We start from the raw sequence: 20,735 nt of genomic DNA, 5'->3' as shown, positions 1-20,735 counted from the left end.
GTGGTGAATCACTGACTTGCCATTTGTTTACAGACTCAGCTGAACTGTGACCATAAAGGGTTTGTCTATGGTCAAAACAAGTTGAAAAACAGCCAGGAACAGACCCCAGTCCTATTGACTCTTGGGGTTTAGATTTTAACCACTAGACCATAAATAAAAATGCACTGTATTATGCAAAGCAGAATTGTGGTGTTTCAGCCTATATTTAAACAGTTTTGCTAGTAGCAAACAAACAGAATGGGTAGCAACTGTATGTTTTGTTTCATTGAACTGACAGTTTTTCAATCTCAAATGAGAAGCAAGTGCTGACATAATGATTATAATTTTCATTTATCCTTCTGAATCACAGAAGTGTTCTGTGCAGTAAGAAAAAGTAAAGCTTTAAGCACACTTAGCATTTAATGTACCTTTTTCTTTTTCACTAGAAATTATGTATTTGTAGTAATCAGCAAACAAGACCTTGACAAAACCTCCAGCTGCTTCCCAGGATACTTTTGTATGCTTAACATACAAGCTGTTCTGCTGTGCATCACCAGTCAGATCTTGCACTAAGACTCTCACAGACACAGACATTTTTGACAGTAAGTATGACAACAGGAAGCAAGGTAGGAGTCACTAATCACCAAAGGGTTGAAGCATTTGGATATGAGCTTTAGTGGCTGCCCAGCACTCTCTTCTGCCAGTGCCAAATACAGAGTTCTGGGCAGAAACCAGCACACACTTAGAAAGAAGCACAAAGGCTCTGCAGTCCTCAGCTGCAGCAGTGCCCATAAAGCAGCTATGCACCCCCTCTGCAGCCTAAGAGCAATGGAAAATTCCTTACTTCTAATGTTCCTGCAAACATCCTCAAGTGCACAGAACAGCTTTCAGCTCTAAAACCTCTAACCTGGAACTCTATCAGCTCCTATTCTCCCACTCTGCATGCTAATGCTGGAACGTGTCCAGAGAAGGGCAACAAAGCTGCCGAGGGGTTTGGAGCACAAGCTCTGTGAGGAGAGGCTGAGGGAGCTGGGGTTGCTTAGCCTGGAGAAGAGGAGGCTCAGGAGACCTTATTGCTGTCTACAACTACCTGAAGGGAGGTTGTAGCCAGGTGGGGAGTGGTCTCTTCTCCCAGGCAACCAGCACCAGAATAAGAGGACACAGTCTCAAGCTGCACCAGGGGAGGTTTAGACTGAATGTTAGGAAGAAGTTCTTCACAGAAAGAGTGATTGCCCATTGGAATGTGCTGCCCAGGGAGGTGGTGGAGTCACCATCACTGGAGGTGTTTAGGAAGAGACTGGATGGGGTGCTTGGTGCCATGGTTTAGTGGATGGTGTTGGATGATAGTTTGGACTTGATGATCTCGAAGGTCTTTTCCAACCTGTCTATTCTATTCTATTTGGATCTGTAAAGACAGGATTTGTTGTTGCTCAAGGACTGACACAGTATTGTGTGTCCAGCTTGGCTCTGAATTGCTGGCTCTACACTCCAGGTTGGTTTTAGTGCTGCATTTCTACTGGTTTTTAAAACAAAAGTGTTGTCAAGTATCATCAGCTTTAACTCTTCCCAAAGCAGGCTTATTAGTGCTCTCACTGGTAAATTTCAGATATTTTTAGCTTCTTGCTGTTACATTTTGTTTGCCTTCAAGGTAACAAAGGTTTGGGATGTTTGGAAATGCCTCAGAGGCTGGCAAAACAGAGCTTAGTGTTGGAGAGGCTTCTTCTGCTGAATAAAAATGCATGGCTTGAGGTAACAACAACACTGAGGTCACATTTTGCATGTTGAGAGAAGCAATTCAGACAGACTCTGTATTTGAAGGAAACTTCAGTTTGTTTTAATAGTTGGCATAGCATTCCTTTACACTGGAATAATATTTTAAAGATGACTCCACAGTCACCTGTTCTTTTATGGAGATTCCTTAGGGTTTCCCTGGCACAAGAGAATCTTTCTTTTTCTTTCTTTCTTTCTTTGTCTTGTGCTTAACAATTCTTCACAATTTACCTCTCAGATACAGCCCACTGGGAGTCATAATCCCATATTGGAAATATCCCTGTATTTCATGGAAACAAACTATTGCGCCAAAACAGAGGCTTAGCTCTTCAATGAAGACTTTTAAACAGGGAAGAAGTAGTTGTCTGGGCTTCATGCTCAAACAAAATTTGCTAGTATCTAGAAATAAAAAGAAAATTATTTAAAGGTATAGGAACTATTTATGCACTATCTAAGGCATTATTGAGGCATGTGTCAGTGTTCAAATAGATTGAGTTGCTTATTTCTCTCCATATTCACTTAAGAGAATGAGGCTCAAAAGCTAAACATTTGTTTGACAGTGTGTACCTGGGCCTATACATAGCCCAGTTGCTGACTACAAGCCACATACACTAGTTTTTCTGTAGTGTGCTAAAATACAGCATTCACAATGCAATAGCACATGTGGTCTCAGAGTTAAAGCCTCTTGCTCTCTCAGCTTTGGTTCCTTCTGCAGAGTAATCTGTTCCTGTCATCACGAGGGTATTTGCAACTTCATAGGACTTCTGTTACAGTATTAAGATTACTTGATAAGGAGGTCTATCAGAGTGAAAAATAATTCCATATTTCCATCCACATGGGACCAACAAGAATTGACCATTGATATACTAAGAGCCTGCTGACCCATCTTGGTGTTATTTTTATGTGTTTAAGGGCAAGAAAACAGAAGACAGCAGCCTTTGAAACCTTACTTACACTGTGAAGATTTATTCTTTCAGCAGCTCCTGGCTAACACTCTGATTTTTTCAAGAATCCACAGCCAGCAGATTAGCAGTTTGTCAGTCAGTGATTTACTGGGACAGAGTAAGCAACACATGCTTCCTCCACTCCTCATTCCCACAGCTCCAGGCCTTGGTTTGTTCAGTGCACAGCTTTAAATGGTCAAATGTGGTAGGCCAGCAGCACAAATACAGCAGGGACAATAGCCACTTGAGCACTGCATTGGCATTCAAGAAAACCTCTAGCTCAAAACATACTAGGAACAACTGAGTGTCTCCAGCTGCCTTTAGTTTTAAAACACTAATAGCTAAACCAGCCTCCTAAATCTGCAAAATCCACACTTGTTAACCAGGAAAAAAGAAAAGGTGAAAATGCAGACAGCAGATGCATGACAGCAAAGACATCTCCCATTTTTCACTAGGACACTTTGAAGGCTATTGTCACACCCACCAACTCCTTTCTCTATCCATCAGACTTATTTCTGTATGGCACAAAGAACCGTGCTACCTAGACAACTGGAAAAGAAGGAAAACTGTTTAGTATTTCCCCAGAAGATCCTCAAAACCTGTAGTCCTTACATCATGCTGAAACTAAAGACAAGCCTTTAACCTAAGCAGGAGAGCCTCATCAGAATATTGGTATTAGGGTCCAGTACCAATAAACAGGCAGTAACTATCTTGTACAAAATGTCTTGTACAGAACTAACCAGGTTGGAAAAGACCTTTGAGATCATCAAGTCCGACCTATCACCCAACACCATCTAATCAACTAAACCATGGCACCAAGTGCCTCATCCAGTCTATTTTTAAACACTTCCAGTGATGGTGACTCCACCACCTCCCTAGGCAGCACATTCCAATGGCCAATCACTCTTTCTGTGAAGAACTTCTTCCTAACATTCAGTCTAAACCTCCCATGGTGCAGCTTGAGACTATGTCCTCTTGTTCTGGTGCTGGTTGCCTGAGAGAAGAGACCACTCCCCACCTGGCTACAACCTCCCTTCAGGTAGTTGTAGACAGCAGTAAGGTCTCCCCTGAGCCTCCTCTTCTCCAGGCTAAACAACCCCAGCTCCCTCAGCTGCTGAACAGAAGAACAAATATTTCCTTGTAGTTTCTTACATTACAAGCACAGGAGCTTTTTTTAAGTATTCAGTTAAATCCTTCATGTATAAAACTCCCATGCTTATACTCTGTTTTTCATATGTGCAATCCAGAAATATCTTATACAAGATACATTCATTAGTCCCATTTCTCCACCGTGGAAAGTGAACCACAGCAAACTCATGCACCTCAGCTACAGTTACCACCTTTTCTCCCAGATCACACACACCAACAAGCCAATCCTATCTTCTGGTTGAGTGGATCTTTTCCAGAGTCAACAGGCAAAGAAAAGCATTTCAACAATAAAATGTAGATGTGGAAAATACCCTTCTCTTCCAAACAGCAAGGATGGCTTAGACAAAAATGCTTACTTGAGGAGGGGGCAAACCTCTTTACGCATATTGCACTTAGGAGTAAAATTGGAAAAGACTAAAGCTGTCCTTCCCATGTCTTTCTCTGTGTGATAAGAAGGGAAACAGTATAGTTGCAGTATAAGCAATTATGCAACAAAATCTGTGCAGTGCACCAAATCTTGGCATTAAGTTGGCAGTTTCCAGGATACAAGCTATATTCCAATCAGATTATGTTGTATTAATCATATTTGCACACAATAAAGCCAGCATTTTTCAAGCCTCATTTCCCCTTCTTTTTTATTGAAACAGTTTCCAGCAGCCAACAATAATTTTATTATTGATTTCTGGGGAATGTGGAAGACGCAGTGATTTAAGTACAGGAAAAGCACTCCAAATGAAGACATCCTGCCTATTGATACTACAGCTTATTTACCTCAGAGGAAGAAGATAAAGCTTTCAACAAGGCCATAACTTTTGGAGAAGGAGAGCAGTCACAGAGGAATTTTTCCAAGAACAACTGAATTTGTAATTCTCACTAATTCCCTCTCTATCTGCCAGTGGCCCAGTATGAAATTACAGCCAGTCTGAGAACCCCATTGCTTTAGCCCTGCTCCTATCAAGGGACCTCACTGTGCAACCTGTCCCATTTAAGACCTAAGTAACACCATAGGCCTCCTGCCTTACTTGGATCTAAACCTAATTACAAGTGTAGCACACACTGAGAAGGAAGCAGCCAAATAAATCCAATCTCCTTGCTGCATTTCCAACAGGCCTCATCAACTCCTAGTATCAGGTAAGTGTTGCAGTGAAGACTTCATGCTAACATATCTTTATCTTTCATCCTGCAATTTACAGTAAACACAAAACTGAGAAGGTTGTGAATCTTTCAGGTTGTATGCCACATTTTCCATTACCAAGGCATGGGCAGTTTTGACAGTACTAGTAAAACAGGAAGGCAGACCAGAATTGTTACTGACTACTGGTTTTCTAGCCAGTCAGGAGGAATAAACAGAGATGAATCATTTGGACAATAAAAGAAACTACTATTTAGTGCACAAAAATGCCCTACCAAATGACCCTCGAACCTCTCTAACTTATGAATTTTAAAAGGAATTTAAAAAAACAATTCCCATTTCTGCCCTGAAAGCAAATGCAGCCCTGCATGGGTATCTACAGAGCCTGGCTTAACGTTGTTACTTTCCAAGGAGCCAAGGGACCCAGGGCAATCAGCATGGGCCTCACTCCCGGGCTGACAGGCAGCAAGGTCAGCAGCGGGGAACGAAGGGCAGCTGGGGTGACAGGCTGTGTAACATCACAGAAACTTGTCTTAACCTCCACTAACAGTGAGGGCTGAAATAGCTGATGACTCTTGCTTACATCAAGCCCTTCAACTATTTTTGCACAGAAACCACAGTCAAACCTTGCTGTTCTTCCTGCTCTTTCACCTTCCCTCCCAGTAACACCTAACTTAAAAGAAACATTCTTCAATGTACTAAATGTGATTCACTAACACAAGCAAACCAAATTGAATAGGAAGGGAACAGTCAGATTAATACACAACACAGACTTCTGAGCCTCTAGTATTAGTGTATCCAGAACACAAACCTAGGGAGACTGTGAGTTTCCATACATGTAGGAGACCTTATTCACTCCATGAGGATGTAACAGCAACCCTTGACAGAAAAACAAGGAATCTAAAACATATAAGAGTTACTTTGATTTTATTTTATTTTGAGCTGCCAGCAGTCAAATTATTTCTTGATGTAATTACAGTGGCTACACAATCAGTAATTTAATGCCCATAATTTTTCAGAAGGCTAAAACCTTCAGGCTCTTTTCTTCAAGACATTCGTTGCCCAACCCAGCCCTTAACAGTATTTCTCAACCCTATGCAAGGAAAGACACAAACACAATGAAAGAACATAGAAGTTATTAACAAGAACACAAAGTTTAGCCTAATTTTGACTTGAAAGCAAACAAAATCACTGTGGCAATGCTAGATGAGACAGTCTTAATTTTTTTTAATTCCAAGTGGCCCTCTGATTTAATAAGGCTAAGAAATATTGCCCTATAAAACAGCACATGAAATCATATTCCATGTGTAATGTAACATGATGAAACTAAAACTGCTGCCAGTTAGCAAGCTGACATTCTCAGCTATGCTAGCAGCAGCTCACATCACTGCAGCATGTGTTTAGTAGCTGTTACAATACACTTCAAAATGGACTGCCAGGACCCTACCAAAATCAGACTATTCTTAACAGAAAAAAAAAAGTCTTATTGTAAGTAGGTCTGTGTCCTTAAACTCACAAAGTACAACAACAACACTGTCCTAAAGTTCTGAAGTTCAAAGTCAAGTGATTCTGACTTCTCTGGTACTGGGCCATCTCCTAAGCAAGACTTCTAGAGCTATCAGTGGTCACTGCTCTGACAAAACAAAAAAGAGAAGTGACAGTGTGGGTTGCTTTTTTTTTTTTACTGACACCACAGCCTCCTCTTCACAAGATGGGTAATTCAAGGTGCTCCAAAACAATCCTTCTTCTTCCCAAATGTCAAGGTGTATGTCTGCCAGTTATGGGATGAATGCCATCCATTTATTTCTGATGTGCAAGTCCATGACAGAGAATGGGGAAAGCAAGTGGATATAGTTTTTGGCATGGTCAGAGGCTCTGACTGCCTTCAGTCTCTGCATATAAAGACTGTGTTTGGGATATTTTTAAACAACTTCACAGAAAAGTGGCTTAGCTAGATCTGAAAGTACAAATGCAGAAACTGATTGAGGAGCTGATGACACTAGAGATGCTTCTGTTCTTCCTTAGTCTATTTACATGTCTTGAATGGTCTCCAAAAGGCTTCTGCTCAGCATTCACCATCTGGTATGCAGATACCACTTCCAGATGTTAAATTACAGATAAACCAGCTTTTTATTATTTGTTTTCCTTTTCTTAATTGAGAATGCAGCAAGTCCATGTGAAAGAGTATACAAGGGATAACACACCATGCTTGGGTAGAAAAAATGACAAGGTCTAATGAATGCACTACAAACATACTGTACTTGGCCCACTTCTTAATTAATTTCAAATAAATTAATTATAATTATAATCATGTTCTAACTCTACCCTCTTTAAAATCCTCTGCAATGAGTAAGTATTTTTTCTTGTGTGCAGCAGTCATACACAGCACACACAGAGAAGAAAGGATGACTCTAAGACATAAGAAGACAAACTGTTAATTTCCCAGTCAAGTGTAAAAAAAGGGAAATAGAACTTATCAGGCATAATGCTTTTCATCAGCAAAAGGCTTTCCAACCTAATTACATTCTCACAACTCCCTGTAAAATGATCTGCAGCTATTATCTCTGTTGTACCAAGGAAAAAGTCATAGGACTGCAGCTTATCCCAGTGCTGTCCAGATTTCCAGTTTTCTGCTTGGACCACATTCCATTTCTCTTTCTGCATCATGCTCTGTCATTTGATTGCCCTGAATGCAACAACCTTGCCTGCTTAACTGTAGCATTGTGATGTTCCAGCCTTGGCAAGTCCAGATTTCCATGTCCCTGGGCACTGTTCCAGGACACCTGAAAAGTTCACATTTTTTCCTCTCATCAAACCAAGCCTCATTCTGTGGATAACAACACATTTGCTCTGTGTTTACAGGAGTAAGCAACACTTAAGTAAAATGAACAGTCAGAGAAGTGAAGACAGTGCTGAAGCTCTCCTTCTGTCAGGATGAAAGTTAGCAACACGCTTCATGATCCACGCCAGTCCCACTGGAATCACCTGAGTCCTTGGGAAATGCTGCCAGTTTGCCAAAGGCACAGAAGTAGTTTTTTCCATTACAGAAGTGAAACCTTGTTTGCTGTTGGTTTTTTCCTAAGCATTTGCTGCTGAACAACTGTTTTGTGCTCCTTAAAGGCACTGCTACAGGGCTGTCACAGCCCGGACTGAAAGCACACGCCTGTAGTCAGACACGGCAGGACTTAAAAAGTGGCAGGAACTTTAAACAGATGAATAAATAAGGTGCTGAACAACCAAACCTTTTATAGAACTACTGCTTCATGGGCAACTGCTTAAAAGAACAAAAGCAAGTGGTCTAAATATAAACTGCAATTACCTGCTACAGACTCCAAAATTGCTCCTTGCAGTATTGTGTTGAACCACAGGCACACAGAAACCTTCCTGCCCTTTGCTTATCCACTGATCCTGGCTCCTGTGACCCTCACACTGTCCCTAGCCACATTACTCATCTCACATTCCTTCTCAGTAGACACAGTAACTAGATGACCATAGCTGACATACTGCATTAACCTATTATTAGGTGACCCTGACACTCTACCTCACATTTTCTCAGTTTATATTCACAACCATTCTAAACCGAAATATCAAGGGTGATAGGAACCTTTTATCCACAACCTTGGATGTGGCAATGAAAAAGAAGGTAGAATTGCATGTGACATCCTCAGTTACAGCCTATGTAATACTCAGACCTCAGAAAGTGGAGTGGGTTTTTGATCTCCTTTTTTAAAATACATAACATCATTCAAGTCTGATTATGAAGAAAATGGTAACCTTACCCACCACCCCCCTTTCATCAAGAGCCTCAGAGAACTTGCCTGTCTAGTATCTGGAAAATGGAGAAGTCACTCAAACTGCATGAAACTAAATAGCCTTCTGCAATCTCCTAAAGCCTACCTGCCACAAAGGATGGGCAAAGCTTTCTAAATTAACTTCTCCAGCTGACAGAAGACACTCCCCCTGCATTGCCTCTTCTCAAAATGAGTCACTGATGTGGTCAACCAAGGAATGGGGAAAAGGAAAACTTATTGAAAAAGTGACCCTTCCAGGACACAGGAGAACCTGCTGGATAAAGGTGTAGCTCACCATACGCACCCAGGACAAAAGAAAGCACTTCATTATTCAAAGACAAGCTTGCATTGAGGGCAGTATCAAAATGTAGTGGAATCTAAAGAAGCAAGTCATCTTACTAAGCTTTGGTTTCCTTGACACCCATAATCACTTGCAGGTTACAAATTGAAGAGAAACATCAAAAATCAAAGTGCAATGAATAGTCAATGACATATTTGCTTAGAGAATCAGCACGTGCTAAATGGAGTAGTCCAACCAGTAACTGGGTTTTGCTCAACGAGACGCAGTAGATTCCAAACTAAGGCAATGACAAACACAATTAAGCAGATACTCACCAGCAAGTGTGTAATCCATATCAAAACCAAAGCACTTTATCTTTTCCATGGCTAAGCTTCTGTTTACAAAGACCCTGTAAAGAGAGAAGAAATCAAGCCATAGGTACAAGCATTTTAAAAAGAGTCGTAGTTTAGAATAGATATTCTGCCATCTGTCAGATGTCTCTCAGGTCAAAATTAGAAAATATACCTGAAAATGGAGGCATGTTTAATGCTTTGCAGTGGGTTCTCCTGAAGCAAAGCCATGACTTTGCAGGGTTATTCTAATTATTGGTGTGCTGTCTAAAGACATACACGCATGCATGCACACACACACACGGCTTTGCATGTGACCTGCAAAAATTCCTAAGAATAGAAGTGCAAAATCTCCTGAAGCAGAATTCAGAGCCCAAGTAAAAGGAAACTGGAAGCAGAGGATGGGAAGTAACACAATTTGCTTGATTAAAGCAAATTCTTACAGAGTGATAACAAGGAAAGGAAAAGAAAGTAACATGTCTGTGAATAAACTCACAGCATTTAAGCCCTCTTTGGAACTGTATCTGGAAATTCAAAACAAATCTAAACAGATCTGTTTCTACATTTACACCAACAGCATTAAAAACATTTAATAAATGTCTGAAAAACAGCAATTGAGACAAATTTTAATGCACAAGAATCTGTTATTTCTACTGAGAAAATCTCTTTATTTAGAAGTTCTCTGCAACTCCTCTGCAAAACTGCTGTTTATTAAATGCCACTTTTACTCTTAATGATTACTGCAATGGCAACCTAAGCTGAACATTTCCAGGCCCTTTCTGCTGACAACATTTTAATACACCATATTCAATTTAGTTCATGTAAATAGCATGGTAAAGAAATAGGTCAGAGCATCCAACAAAAGCTTTCCTTGCTTCCTGTTCCAACTACTACAGTAACTAAGCCACTTATGTTTCCCCAGAACTTCAAACCATATTACAGATCTGTAATTCAACAGGACTTCTCTCCACTGTCTGTTTTAGCTGAACTTTAAGAACGAGAGTCAGAACTTGGCTGAGGGACGGAAGCTGAGCTTCTCAACACTGATCTCAGACCGAAATCCCACGTACTGCTCGAGCTGTGGTGCCAAGACAAAATTCTCCTGTATGAGAAATGTCCCAGAGCCTTCATCTGTACTCAGGTTTCAGTATGTGAAAATTCTCCAAATATTTAATACATGCATTGCTCTCAGCAGAGTAATTATCCTCTCAAAAACTGAAATCGGCAGCGCTGCCGTGTAGGAGGAGTGGCGCAGGGACAGCAGCACAGCAATGGAGACAGCAAGTGCAAAACCAGGCACCCGCACGCTCTGAAAAGCTGAAAGAAACCACTGTGAGATTCTCCTCCACACACATGTTCCGGGCAGGTGGCTGGCAGAATGTGCTCATTTAACTGCCCCTGTCAATCTGCCACTGCTCAAATTCTAACAGCAAACTGCTAACATCAAACTGTCAGACTTCTAAGCAAGTCGTCTTACCTCATCTCTGACCGATGTGCTCCTAGCTTAGTTCGCAGCAGCCTGATTCATCTACTTGTCTGAATCACATTACACAATCCCTTTAACGCTTCCCTAGTACTAATGCAATTTTGCTTGGATCTGATTTGACTTCAGGAGATCACTATGCCTGAACCAAGCCTTAAAGTACTGTATATCTTCTTGGACAGTGCTGCAGAGAACACATCTGCGGCTAATTTAACCAGTCACTGGATATCATTGTTGTTCCACACAAATCCACTTGGAATACAGTTTCTCTGGCAATAGTATACTTTCCCCCTAACCTTGCACACTCTCTCTGGGAGTCACAGTTTCCTGGCAAAGTGCCTGTCTTTGACAAAGGGGCTTGTCACTAAGGGGCCTCAGAGGTTATAGATGATGGTCTTTTCTGATAGATTTATGCATTACCTAAACAAGACAAAGTGATGGGGAAAAAACAAACAAACTGAAAACTGGTATAGAAATGCCTTTTGGAAATATGAGATGGGATTGTAAATCACTGTGTTTCACTCCTGCAATAGCTGGCTTTTGAGTAGGTGGAGTAAATTATTAGAATCTGCAGTTTGAATCCATGTTTGTCTTTTAACATGGAGATAGCTGTGATTTACAAGAGGCCAACGTGAAATGCTGTCTGTTACTAAACAGTCTCATACTTTGTGTAATGAAGATGATTATGTTCTGCTGCTGCTGGTGCCAAGAAGCATTATTTAATAGCCAACTGAAGCACAACATTTCTGAGCTTATGCTTGTGCAGTTTCTTTCTGAAGTGGAGCATTTAGGAAGGAATAACATACCTCTGGGAGAACCTAGCAACACTTTTAGTCTGACCTGCACAGTCCAATTTTGTCCTTGCTTTTAGGCTTAGCCCTCAGAGCACAGTTTTACATTCTTCTTAACTTGACAGGAATAGGAAGGGAAATCTAAAGAATTGCAACATTTGGGAACAGTTTCTCGAATGAGGACAAAAACAAGCAGCAAGACAGATCTGAATGTGCTTATAAAAAGGGTAATATGACAGTGTCTGTGAGATGCAAAAAACAAGGGAGCTGTGACCCAAGAGATGTCTTCCACAATCCAGCCTGCCTGTGTTTAGATGGTGATGACACCAAATTGACCAAAAACCGTGGAAAGATCTCTAAGACTTGGACATTTTTTCATCATTGGCATTCAGAGTACATACAAACTGAACTCCTTGACTGAAAAATCCCCAAACCTGTACACATTAATACTGAAGATCTGGTAACGTTTACTAACGGTAATTAAATGAACAACACCTACTAGCATATTTTGGTTCCAAGTAAATTTTATGGCTAAAATATGAAACTTACTATACCAGCCCCCTGAAAATTACTATACCAGCCCCCTCTTAGTAAGAAGCTGGTGAAGATCTCTCTCCATCGAACCCGCAAACACTGCCTATGACCTAGAAACAGTATGTGGCAGGGTCTAATCATGCCCCAGCAGTACACAGGACCTGGCAGATTTCAAGGAATCCTACTGACTGATTTGACATGGCAATCACTTCACCCACCAGTGCTGGAGCGAAACAGAGCAAATATTAAAGAAAGCTGAAGGAGGCTATTACACAACATGTTCAGGACAGGAAATGAGAACACTTTAATCAATCTAAACTTGAATATGCCTTGGCAGACTAAATGGCAGACTAAACAGTAGCAAAAAAAAAAACTCAAAAAACCCACCACTATTTTTTTTTTGAACCAATTTAACTTCTTCTGTGACTTGTGAAGGCCCAGCCAGATACTGGTTTATTGCACTCGGGACCTGAACTTTCAAGTGCTGATAAAAGAAGATGTCCCTTACTCACAGTGTCCCACTAGACACAAGGGGCAAGGTAGAGATACTTACAAATATTTACTCTGAACAGCTAAAATCAGGGGGTTTACTCGCAGCAGTAAATATCTGCAGCATGCTAGAAACCCAAGAGAAAAACTGAAAATAAACTACCATGACACTTTCTGGGAAGAGCCAGGGGCTTCCCACAAGATTCAGAACAGACTTAGCCGGTTTCAAAGCCATGCTTAGGTCCTAATCAAAAGTATGCCCTGCCTTGTTTCAAGAATAGCAGTTAAAACATGTCTGTTGGCAACAAAAATGTGACATCTCCACAAAAGACACGGTATATAGAAGTGCCAAAAGCTGGTTTTAACGACTATAAAGCAAAACCAACACAAAGACCTTAAGAAGTCCAACCATCTGAGAGGAAAAAAAAAATCCTCTGGACTCAAAAGGAAAAGATGAGATGAAAAGTTTATTACAGTTCATCCAGATAAACAAAACTCAAAGAAGCTTCCAGATTACAAACAGCTGAGATAAAGACAGAGTAAGAAGAAAATTAAAATAACCCAACAGTTTTAGGCAAGTAATTTTATTCTAGAATAACTTTCCCACTTGCCAGAATCAGAAGAAACCACATCTTCCTGATTTTGTATTTTTCCCATTCAGAATAGAATACTTTTTAACTAGGAGCATTGGAGTTAAAAAAAAAACATTAAGCTGATCTAAAAATTTAAGAGCAGTCAGAAAATCAGACAAATGAAACTGCATGCACAGAATGAGAACATGCTCTCCATTCCTTGTCATGACAGGCAGAGGTGGATACTACCTAAACCCAACTCTCCAGCTCCACACGTTTTCAACAGAGCATCTCCTTAAACAGGACACTGCCTTCATCTTTCCTTCCTGATGAGAAAAACAAGCTTTATATTTCTGTTTTGAGGAACATCCCTGTGAACACTCTGCAGTTTTTACACTCCCTGTGCAGTGTAGCTAGAGTGGTCCAAGATGTTGGTGCTTGTGGAGAAGCTGGCTGAGGGATTCCATCCAGCCCCAGTGGCTTCCTGAGCCAGCATATGGCACAGCTGGGAGTGGGGAGGCAGCAGCTTGGCCTTGAGATGGCTTAGCCAGGAACAGGTCCATACCTTTTGAAAAGTTCACTTAGAGAGCTGTTTATAGGAAAGCATGAAGAGCATTTCTTCTCTAATGAACTCTGCCTCAAGCATTAAGCCTTGCAGCTTGCCCACAGCAGAAGGCTCTCAATGGTGACAGTATTTATTTTCCTTTTGAGCTCTACGAATTGTGCTGGAGAAGAGAAAAATGTGTGGTACTGCAAGGAAGAAGAAACTGCTGAGCATGCACAAAGTGAGTCACAGGGCCCTGATATCCTCAAGACTGCAGTTCACAGTCCTTTATATTTTTACAAGAGAACTGATCTTGGTTTTGTTACTGTTCTTGTCAATCAGTTCCAAGGCAGGAATCTAAATCCCAGCTCCTCTCAAATAACGCAGGAGAGGAACAAATGCAGAGAGGGAGAGAAATGCTTCTGTTTGATTTGTGCACAATCTCAAAACAATCCTGTGCCCTGAATGAAATCTGCATGTAAAATATTCTTGTAATATGCCTGACAAAATAAACAAAACACACAGAATTATACAAGTAGGGAGGAAATTGGCACATGGCTCACAACTCTTCAGAGCGAGAAGATGAAAATGAACAACGTGAAGTGAGGTTTGTGCAACAGAGTACTTTCATAATGATTTTCCAAATGAGTCTGGAAATACCTTGAAGCAAGAGGCGTTGTTTGTCAGGAGAGTATGCTTAATTGGAAATCAAATAAATACAAAGCAACTTGAAACACTGCTGAGTAGAACAACAAATACAGTGGGAGCTGGCTGACCATGACCTACATGTGTGTTTAAAAAGACTGGTGAATAGTTGGGCCCAAGCCAGCCATGAAACAGGTACCAACTAGCCAGAAGGCTCATATTCCTGCTCAGATTCCTGCTTCCTTAAAATTTAGGCACTTTGGTTAAATCTTCACTGTATGGACAACTTCCATAACAATAAGCTAGAAGAATTAAAAAGAAATAAGAAGGAACTAAATGGATGAGTTTTGAATAACCTCCCATGTCCATGTTCATTATGGCATCTTTAAATAGGCTAATAAAGGAAAAAAACTCCCACTTACGACAATTGGCTGTTCTCAGCATTACTAGATAGCCCCCAGATGTTGTGTGCTTGTGGGAGATGTCTCACTCCATGATGATACAGTTCTGGCTAGAGATGACTTCCACCAACAGCAGTGGACTCCAATAAATCCCTCACTGACCTGGCACAAGTCGTGTCAGCAGCCGTAAGAAGATAGCAACGTAGATCAAACTGTCTTGTCTTTGGGTGCTGGATGCTTTTGTATCTGTCTTAGTGAAGATAACAACCTGCTTTAAACTACTAAAACAAATGTAATCAGACTTTTGCCTTGTTAGGCGAATACTGACCATTCTATACATTACTACTTATCATATTATTTGGTCTTTTCTTTTTACAGTGTTAAATTTTCAGAGTTCCATTTTATTCTGACAGGTCAGGATGTTTGTAACCACATTTACAGATGTTGTTTGGGCTCAAGATTACTTTAGGCCAATGAAACAGCATTGAATAGGAAAGACAGAAGGGCATCAAAATTTCATGGCCACTTCTAGTAACATTTCCAACATAGTGCCTTGCAATTTCACAAGACTAATGACCCTTGCACAATTACAGTGACATAAAACTGGAACATCAGGTTATGAGTGGAACTTTAAAGTTTGATGAAGTTGTATCCAGAAATACAACTATGAGCACTTCCCTCTGAAATTAAGCAGGAATCAGATGGAAGGAGATAGCCTTGGCCACCTCTGTTTCCATTGTTTGGGTTTTCTTCCCAGGCAACAGCAAAGTGCCAAGAAGTTCACATATGGATTCCATCCCAAAATAACACTTGTCTGCACTGTGAAACCATTAAGGCAGTGTCATTTCTTTATTATTAATTTGGCAAGTGTTCTGCTTTCTCATAAGCTCACTCATTCTGCTGCCTTAACACTCCCTCTCCCTTCTCTAATGTCTGAAGTACTAAAGCAAAATAATTGGAGAGCCCCACGCTGCCCTCCACTACGCGCATGCCACCACCACCACACGAGTCCAAGGTGGCTGCACAAAGATGAGGACAGACCACAAGCAGCAGTGCCTACAGAGCTACCTCATTTACGGTTACCTCAAAATACCACACATCACCTATCTGAACATGTATGATGAAAAGAGCACTTTCAGACTGCTAAAGATTTTTGTCTCATTTGACACCTCAATGAACTAGTAATTTTAAAGAGACTTCATATATTGCCACCCAAACAGATGAACAGTTTCAAGCCTCACAGCCTAGTTTATATAACATTTCCACCTACTTGCATTCATGAGGTGAGCATGTATCAATAAAGTGAAGAGACAAGATCAGCCTTGTGAGTAGCCTTGAGTTTGCAAGTTCAAACAAACTGAAATACATCCTTAACTCTAAAAACCAAAACAACCAATTGGTAATGCTTTTGCTTTGTCACTGTTGATGCATACACTTAACTCCTATAACCACCGTAAGACGTTCTGAAAGCAAATTGAAGCACAAAACAATGAAGCCATTTATTCAGTGTTTTATGAGCAGTCAGCAGAAGAATTAAGATTAGGAATCACACCACATCCCTTGTGCTAGTCAGTAAACAACAGAGCAAGAAACCCAAACTAAAGCAACAGAAACCCCACGTTCAGGATGAGCAGTCTCAAATTACTATGATGCAAAACAGTAAAACATCCCAAAGTCTGTCTGTTTAACAAAAGTGCCATCTCAGCTTTGCTGCCCTGTTAAGCCAAATCCACAGAAGAAAAGTACATGCAAATACCTGTTTCCTGGATCTTGGTAACTGTCAGAAACAAGAGTGGATGGAACAACAACTTTTTCCATTATTTGCTTTAACTAGATGTGGTTGCTATTTAAACCCTAAAGAGCTATGTGAGATAATCCAGAGGGTGCCTAGAAGTGCACACTCCAAGTTAAAAAATAGACACTAGGGCAATTTGGTGGCTCAGAGTCAACCTAGTTCTTGCCTAATTACAATCACATTAAATGACAGTACTCCTCCAGAACAAATGACCTAGTGATTATCCTCTACCCGGAAAAGTCAACAAGTAGTGCATGAGGGAGGTGGCCTCATAACCACACACACTGAGGAAAAGCCACCTAACAGCTACACATCCATTTTATTTCTGAATTAAAATGTATGGTGCCAATAGCACAGTAATGCAGTATCCTCTTACCAGTGACCTCTGCTAGAGAATGAATAACATCTAGCTTGTATATTAATTCGTCTTTAGACCTCACCTCCAACAGGCGCCAACAATGTTGTGTAATGAGGTTTGGAGCTGATAGTAATACTAGCTAACTGAAAGTCCTAGTTAAAGTCACCAGAAACACCCTAAATAAATAACCCCAGCACTTCTCCCCTGCAGACTTTTCTGATTCTTGATGTTGATTTTATGGCCCTTGAACACAGGTGTTTATATTCACAAGCTTTGCACATTTCAGCAATAACCTCAATACTCTAATTTCTTAAGCAGCCATATAAACCGATCCAAACATCAAGCAGAAGTTTTGGGAGGAAAACAGCTATAAATATTTGATTTTGAGCATTCTTGCTCACAGCATTCAGACATGATTATGATATAGTCATCACACATTGAGTCAGTATGCATTACACCAGTTAAACCAGTCTCAGCTGGGATTTCTGCCAACAATATTATACACTGAACATCCACCCATCAAGAATGATACAATAAGAAGTGCAAGACCTGAAAGGACACATTCCTAGCATGAATGACCACAGTAAAATACTACTATTACAGTGGCATAATGAGATTTTTTTGGAAGCTTTTTTACATTTTCATGCCCAAGAGAACATTACAATTCAAGCTTATTAAATCTGAGCTAGTCCGCGAGAACCAGAAAGTCAAATCAAGTTGTCTAAGTATCTCCACTGCTATTTGAGTAAGCATGAAGTAAACAAACAGTGAAACAAGTGTTTTAAATTTCACACCTCAGAAAACCAAGCATAATTGGCAGCATTTAGACAATCACAATGAATTACTTTGAGCCCAGCTGGGCTTCCAACATTGGTATCAAGCTAGCCCCAGTTATACTCATCTGTAAATGCAGCCCAGCTGCCAAGCTCCTTCATCCTTCCATACTAAGCACATAAAATCACTGGGACAAGCTTTAAGGCAAGTAAATTTAATAGTTTTAAATTCAATGTTTGTTTGGGTTTGTTTTCTGTTTCTAAGTCACTTCAGATTCATGTTTCAACGATTTATTTTCTTTTTTCCTTTAGCTGCTGGAGTAAGAAGAAAAAGAGACAGGAAAAAAGACACAGATTGAAAGAAAACAAAACAAATACAATGAATGCCTTGTATTATGTATTTCTTTTATTCATAAAATTGACAGTGCTTCAGCAACATCCAAAAGCCAGGGCATTACTTGTTGAAACAAATTTACATCCTATAACTGATGTGCCCACCATACATCTGAACAATTATTAAACCACTAAAAAAGATCAGATAAGACAACAGGGGCAAAATAACTTCAGTGGTACTCTATCATGCTAAGTCTGCACTTACCTTTTAAGTAGCATTACATCTGTTAACTTGAAGATCACAAAAAATACCAGAAATAGAAATCTGACAACACTGCCCCTGGAATGAGTTTGTTTCAGATCCTTACAATACTGGATTATCAAAATAACTCCCATGAAACTGGTACACCAAAGCCATTAATAGCACAGATTTATACTACAGTCTTGGCATCAGGTTCTCTCATTCTCTCCTGTTACCTCCCTCTCCCTCATGCTTCCCCTCCTTAAAAGAAGCTAGTAACTTCAAAACAAAAATGTGCCCTCCCTTAATGTATTGCCAATGTTGTGCTTTCCATGGAGAGCTGAAGTGCCAGCAACATTTCTGCTCCATATATTTTGGGCAAGACATTTCTACGTTCTAAAAAGAGGTACATAATCTGCATCACAGACTAATTTTGGACCACCAGATCCCAGGTCCTAGTGACAAAGCTTCCTTCATGAGTTCACTCATCTTCCATAAGGAAATTCTTTCTCAAGAAAGTAAAGATTTCCTACACAATTTAAGGGTAAAAATGATGAGGACTTGAATGAGTGAGCTTTAAGTACAAGTACTGCTTCTTTTGGATCTTGTAGAACACTTAACAGACTTGTCAGCACCTAACCATAACAAATGTAGAGGAAATGTTTAGAAAAAAATATAGGCCTTATTCTGACCTAATATACATCAGGCTAAATCAGGAGTAGCACAACTGAAGTCATAGATAAAACTATGACACAAAGTTAAATCTGTCAATGACTTCAACAATATGAAGATTTTTTTGCCAGGGAATAATATAAAATCTCTCTCTTTTTACATGCTATATATAGTTACATTCATTAGACGCTTCCCTATTGGACAAACCAGCTGACACATAGAGACTCCAATAATGCCACCACTTAAGATGTGTGCCAGATATGTCCAATGGAAATTGGAAAGCTTCAGAAAGGTCTCACAGGATCCATTACTTTAAGCCTTAGACACTGCAACTTGTATGACCTGGCCTATTACAGGATACTAAGGCGTTTTTCTCTAATTGGATTCCATGTGGAGAATCAAAAGCTATCTAACACTTCCAAAACACTTCCTCAGAAATACCACTGTGTATGAATCACAAATGCAATGGCATTTAAGCATGAGGTTGGGAAACCTGACTTCTTTTTCTGCTTCTACATTAGCCATACGTCTCCCTAACGCCTGCTGAATACACTCTGATCATCACACTGCATGACTTCTCAAATTAAACAAGCTAAACTTTCAAGGTACACCTCCCACAAACAGAATACTGACAATTACCCAATGCTGTTGTTTTTAACTCTGTAATGATCCAGACATCTGATAAGGATACAGATTGCATCCATCTTTTATCCTCTACGACTCCAGGAGCCGTGGGCTAAATTCTTGGCTCAACCAAACCTCCAAAGTGATCTTGTGAAAACAATCTGGTATCTGTACTTTGATTTCCCAAACTATAAAAAAAGAGTGATAACATTTGGTTTATCCTGTACTCTACCTCGTTTATTTAGATTGTAATTGTTTTACAGCACAGATGGGTTTAGGCAAACATGCAACAGAAAATCAGGCTGAGATCTTACCTAGTGCTTCTGCATGCTCCTGTGGTGCACACAATGAATCATGCTAGATACAATTCTCAAACACTTAATTTCTGATCCCATTTGATTTCCCCCATATTTGTTTGTGCCTTCCACTGCCTAAGGCTAGGCTGTCTAAGTGTGCATTGCAGTATTTACTGTAACACTTTTCCTCCTGAGTATTTCTTGACTTTACAGCTTCTATCCCTTTCAACTGCATTATGAAAGCATACCCTCACTCGCTGTAGTACATGTGCCTCAACTTTCCTGTTTTCAAATTCCCACATGCCAACATTGTGTTAGATCATCTAAGACTTCTTCACAGGATCACAGAATGTTAGGGGCTGGAAGGGACCTCCAAAGATCATTGAGTCCTACTACCCTGCCAGAGCAGGACCATAGAATCTAGCACAGGTTGCACAGGAACACATCCAGATGGGTCTTGAAAGTCTCTAGAGAAGGAGACTCCACAGCCCTTCTGGGGAGCCTTCTATTAACACTTCTGCAAGGAAGTGAGAATAACCTTTCTCTTTTATCAAAAAGAAAAACAAACAAACAAAAAACAAACCAAGAAAAGGGGGTTTATAGTTAGTTTATTTCCCTCTGTCTCAGCACCTTCTTTTTGTGGTTAACATGAATGACTCACCGGTGATAGGCTTCCCGACGGTACTTTTTCAGAGCATGCCCATCCATGTTTGCAGGGAGATCTGCTGCATTCTGAAGTCGGTCACTCCATGAGGTTGTCATCTTCAAATGCTTATTTATTTCTGAAAG

General features: G+C 40.3%; 1 protein-coding gene across 4 annotated transcripts in view; it reads right to left on the bottom strand.

Annotated features, from left to right (window-relative positions):
* Positions 1 to 20,735, bottom strand: part of NT5C2 (5'-nucleotidase, cytosolic II) — a 64,000-nt gene that overhangs the window by 23,252 nt on the left and 20,013 nt on the right. For 3 of the 4 annotated variants that reach the window (XM_068139466.1, XM_068139467.1, XM_068139468.1), the window contains 2 exons: positions 20,608 to 20,728; positions 9,381 to 9,454 (listed from right to left, as the gene is read on the bottom strand). In XM_068139466.1, coding sequence (XP_067995567.1) covers positions 9,381 to 9,454; positions 20,608 to 20,708 — 175 coding nt within the window. In that variant the 5' untranslated portion in view covers positions 20,709 to 20,728. Of the gene's footprint in view, positions 1 to 9,380; positions 9,455 to 10,872; positions 10,938 to 20,607; positions 20,729 to 20,735 lie in introns of those variants that run through there. The other variant, XM_068139469.1, reaches the window with a different exon arrangement.

Source organism: Melanerpes formicivorus, unplaced genomic scaffold (assembly GCF_026170545.1).
Source record: "Melanerpes formicivorus ecotype bairdi unplaced genomic scaffold, bMelFor1.0.p_v2 SCAF_6, whole genome shotgun sequence".
Classification (NCBI taxonomy): Eukaryota; Metazoa; Chordata; class Aves; order Piciformes; family Picidae; genus Melanerpes; species Melanerpes formicivorus.
This window is presented reverse-complemented; position numbering and strand designations above follow the sequence as displayed.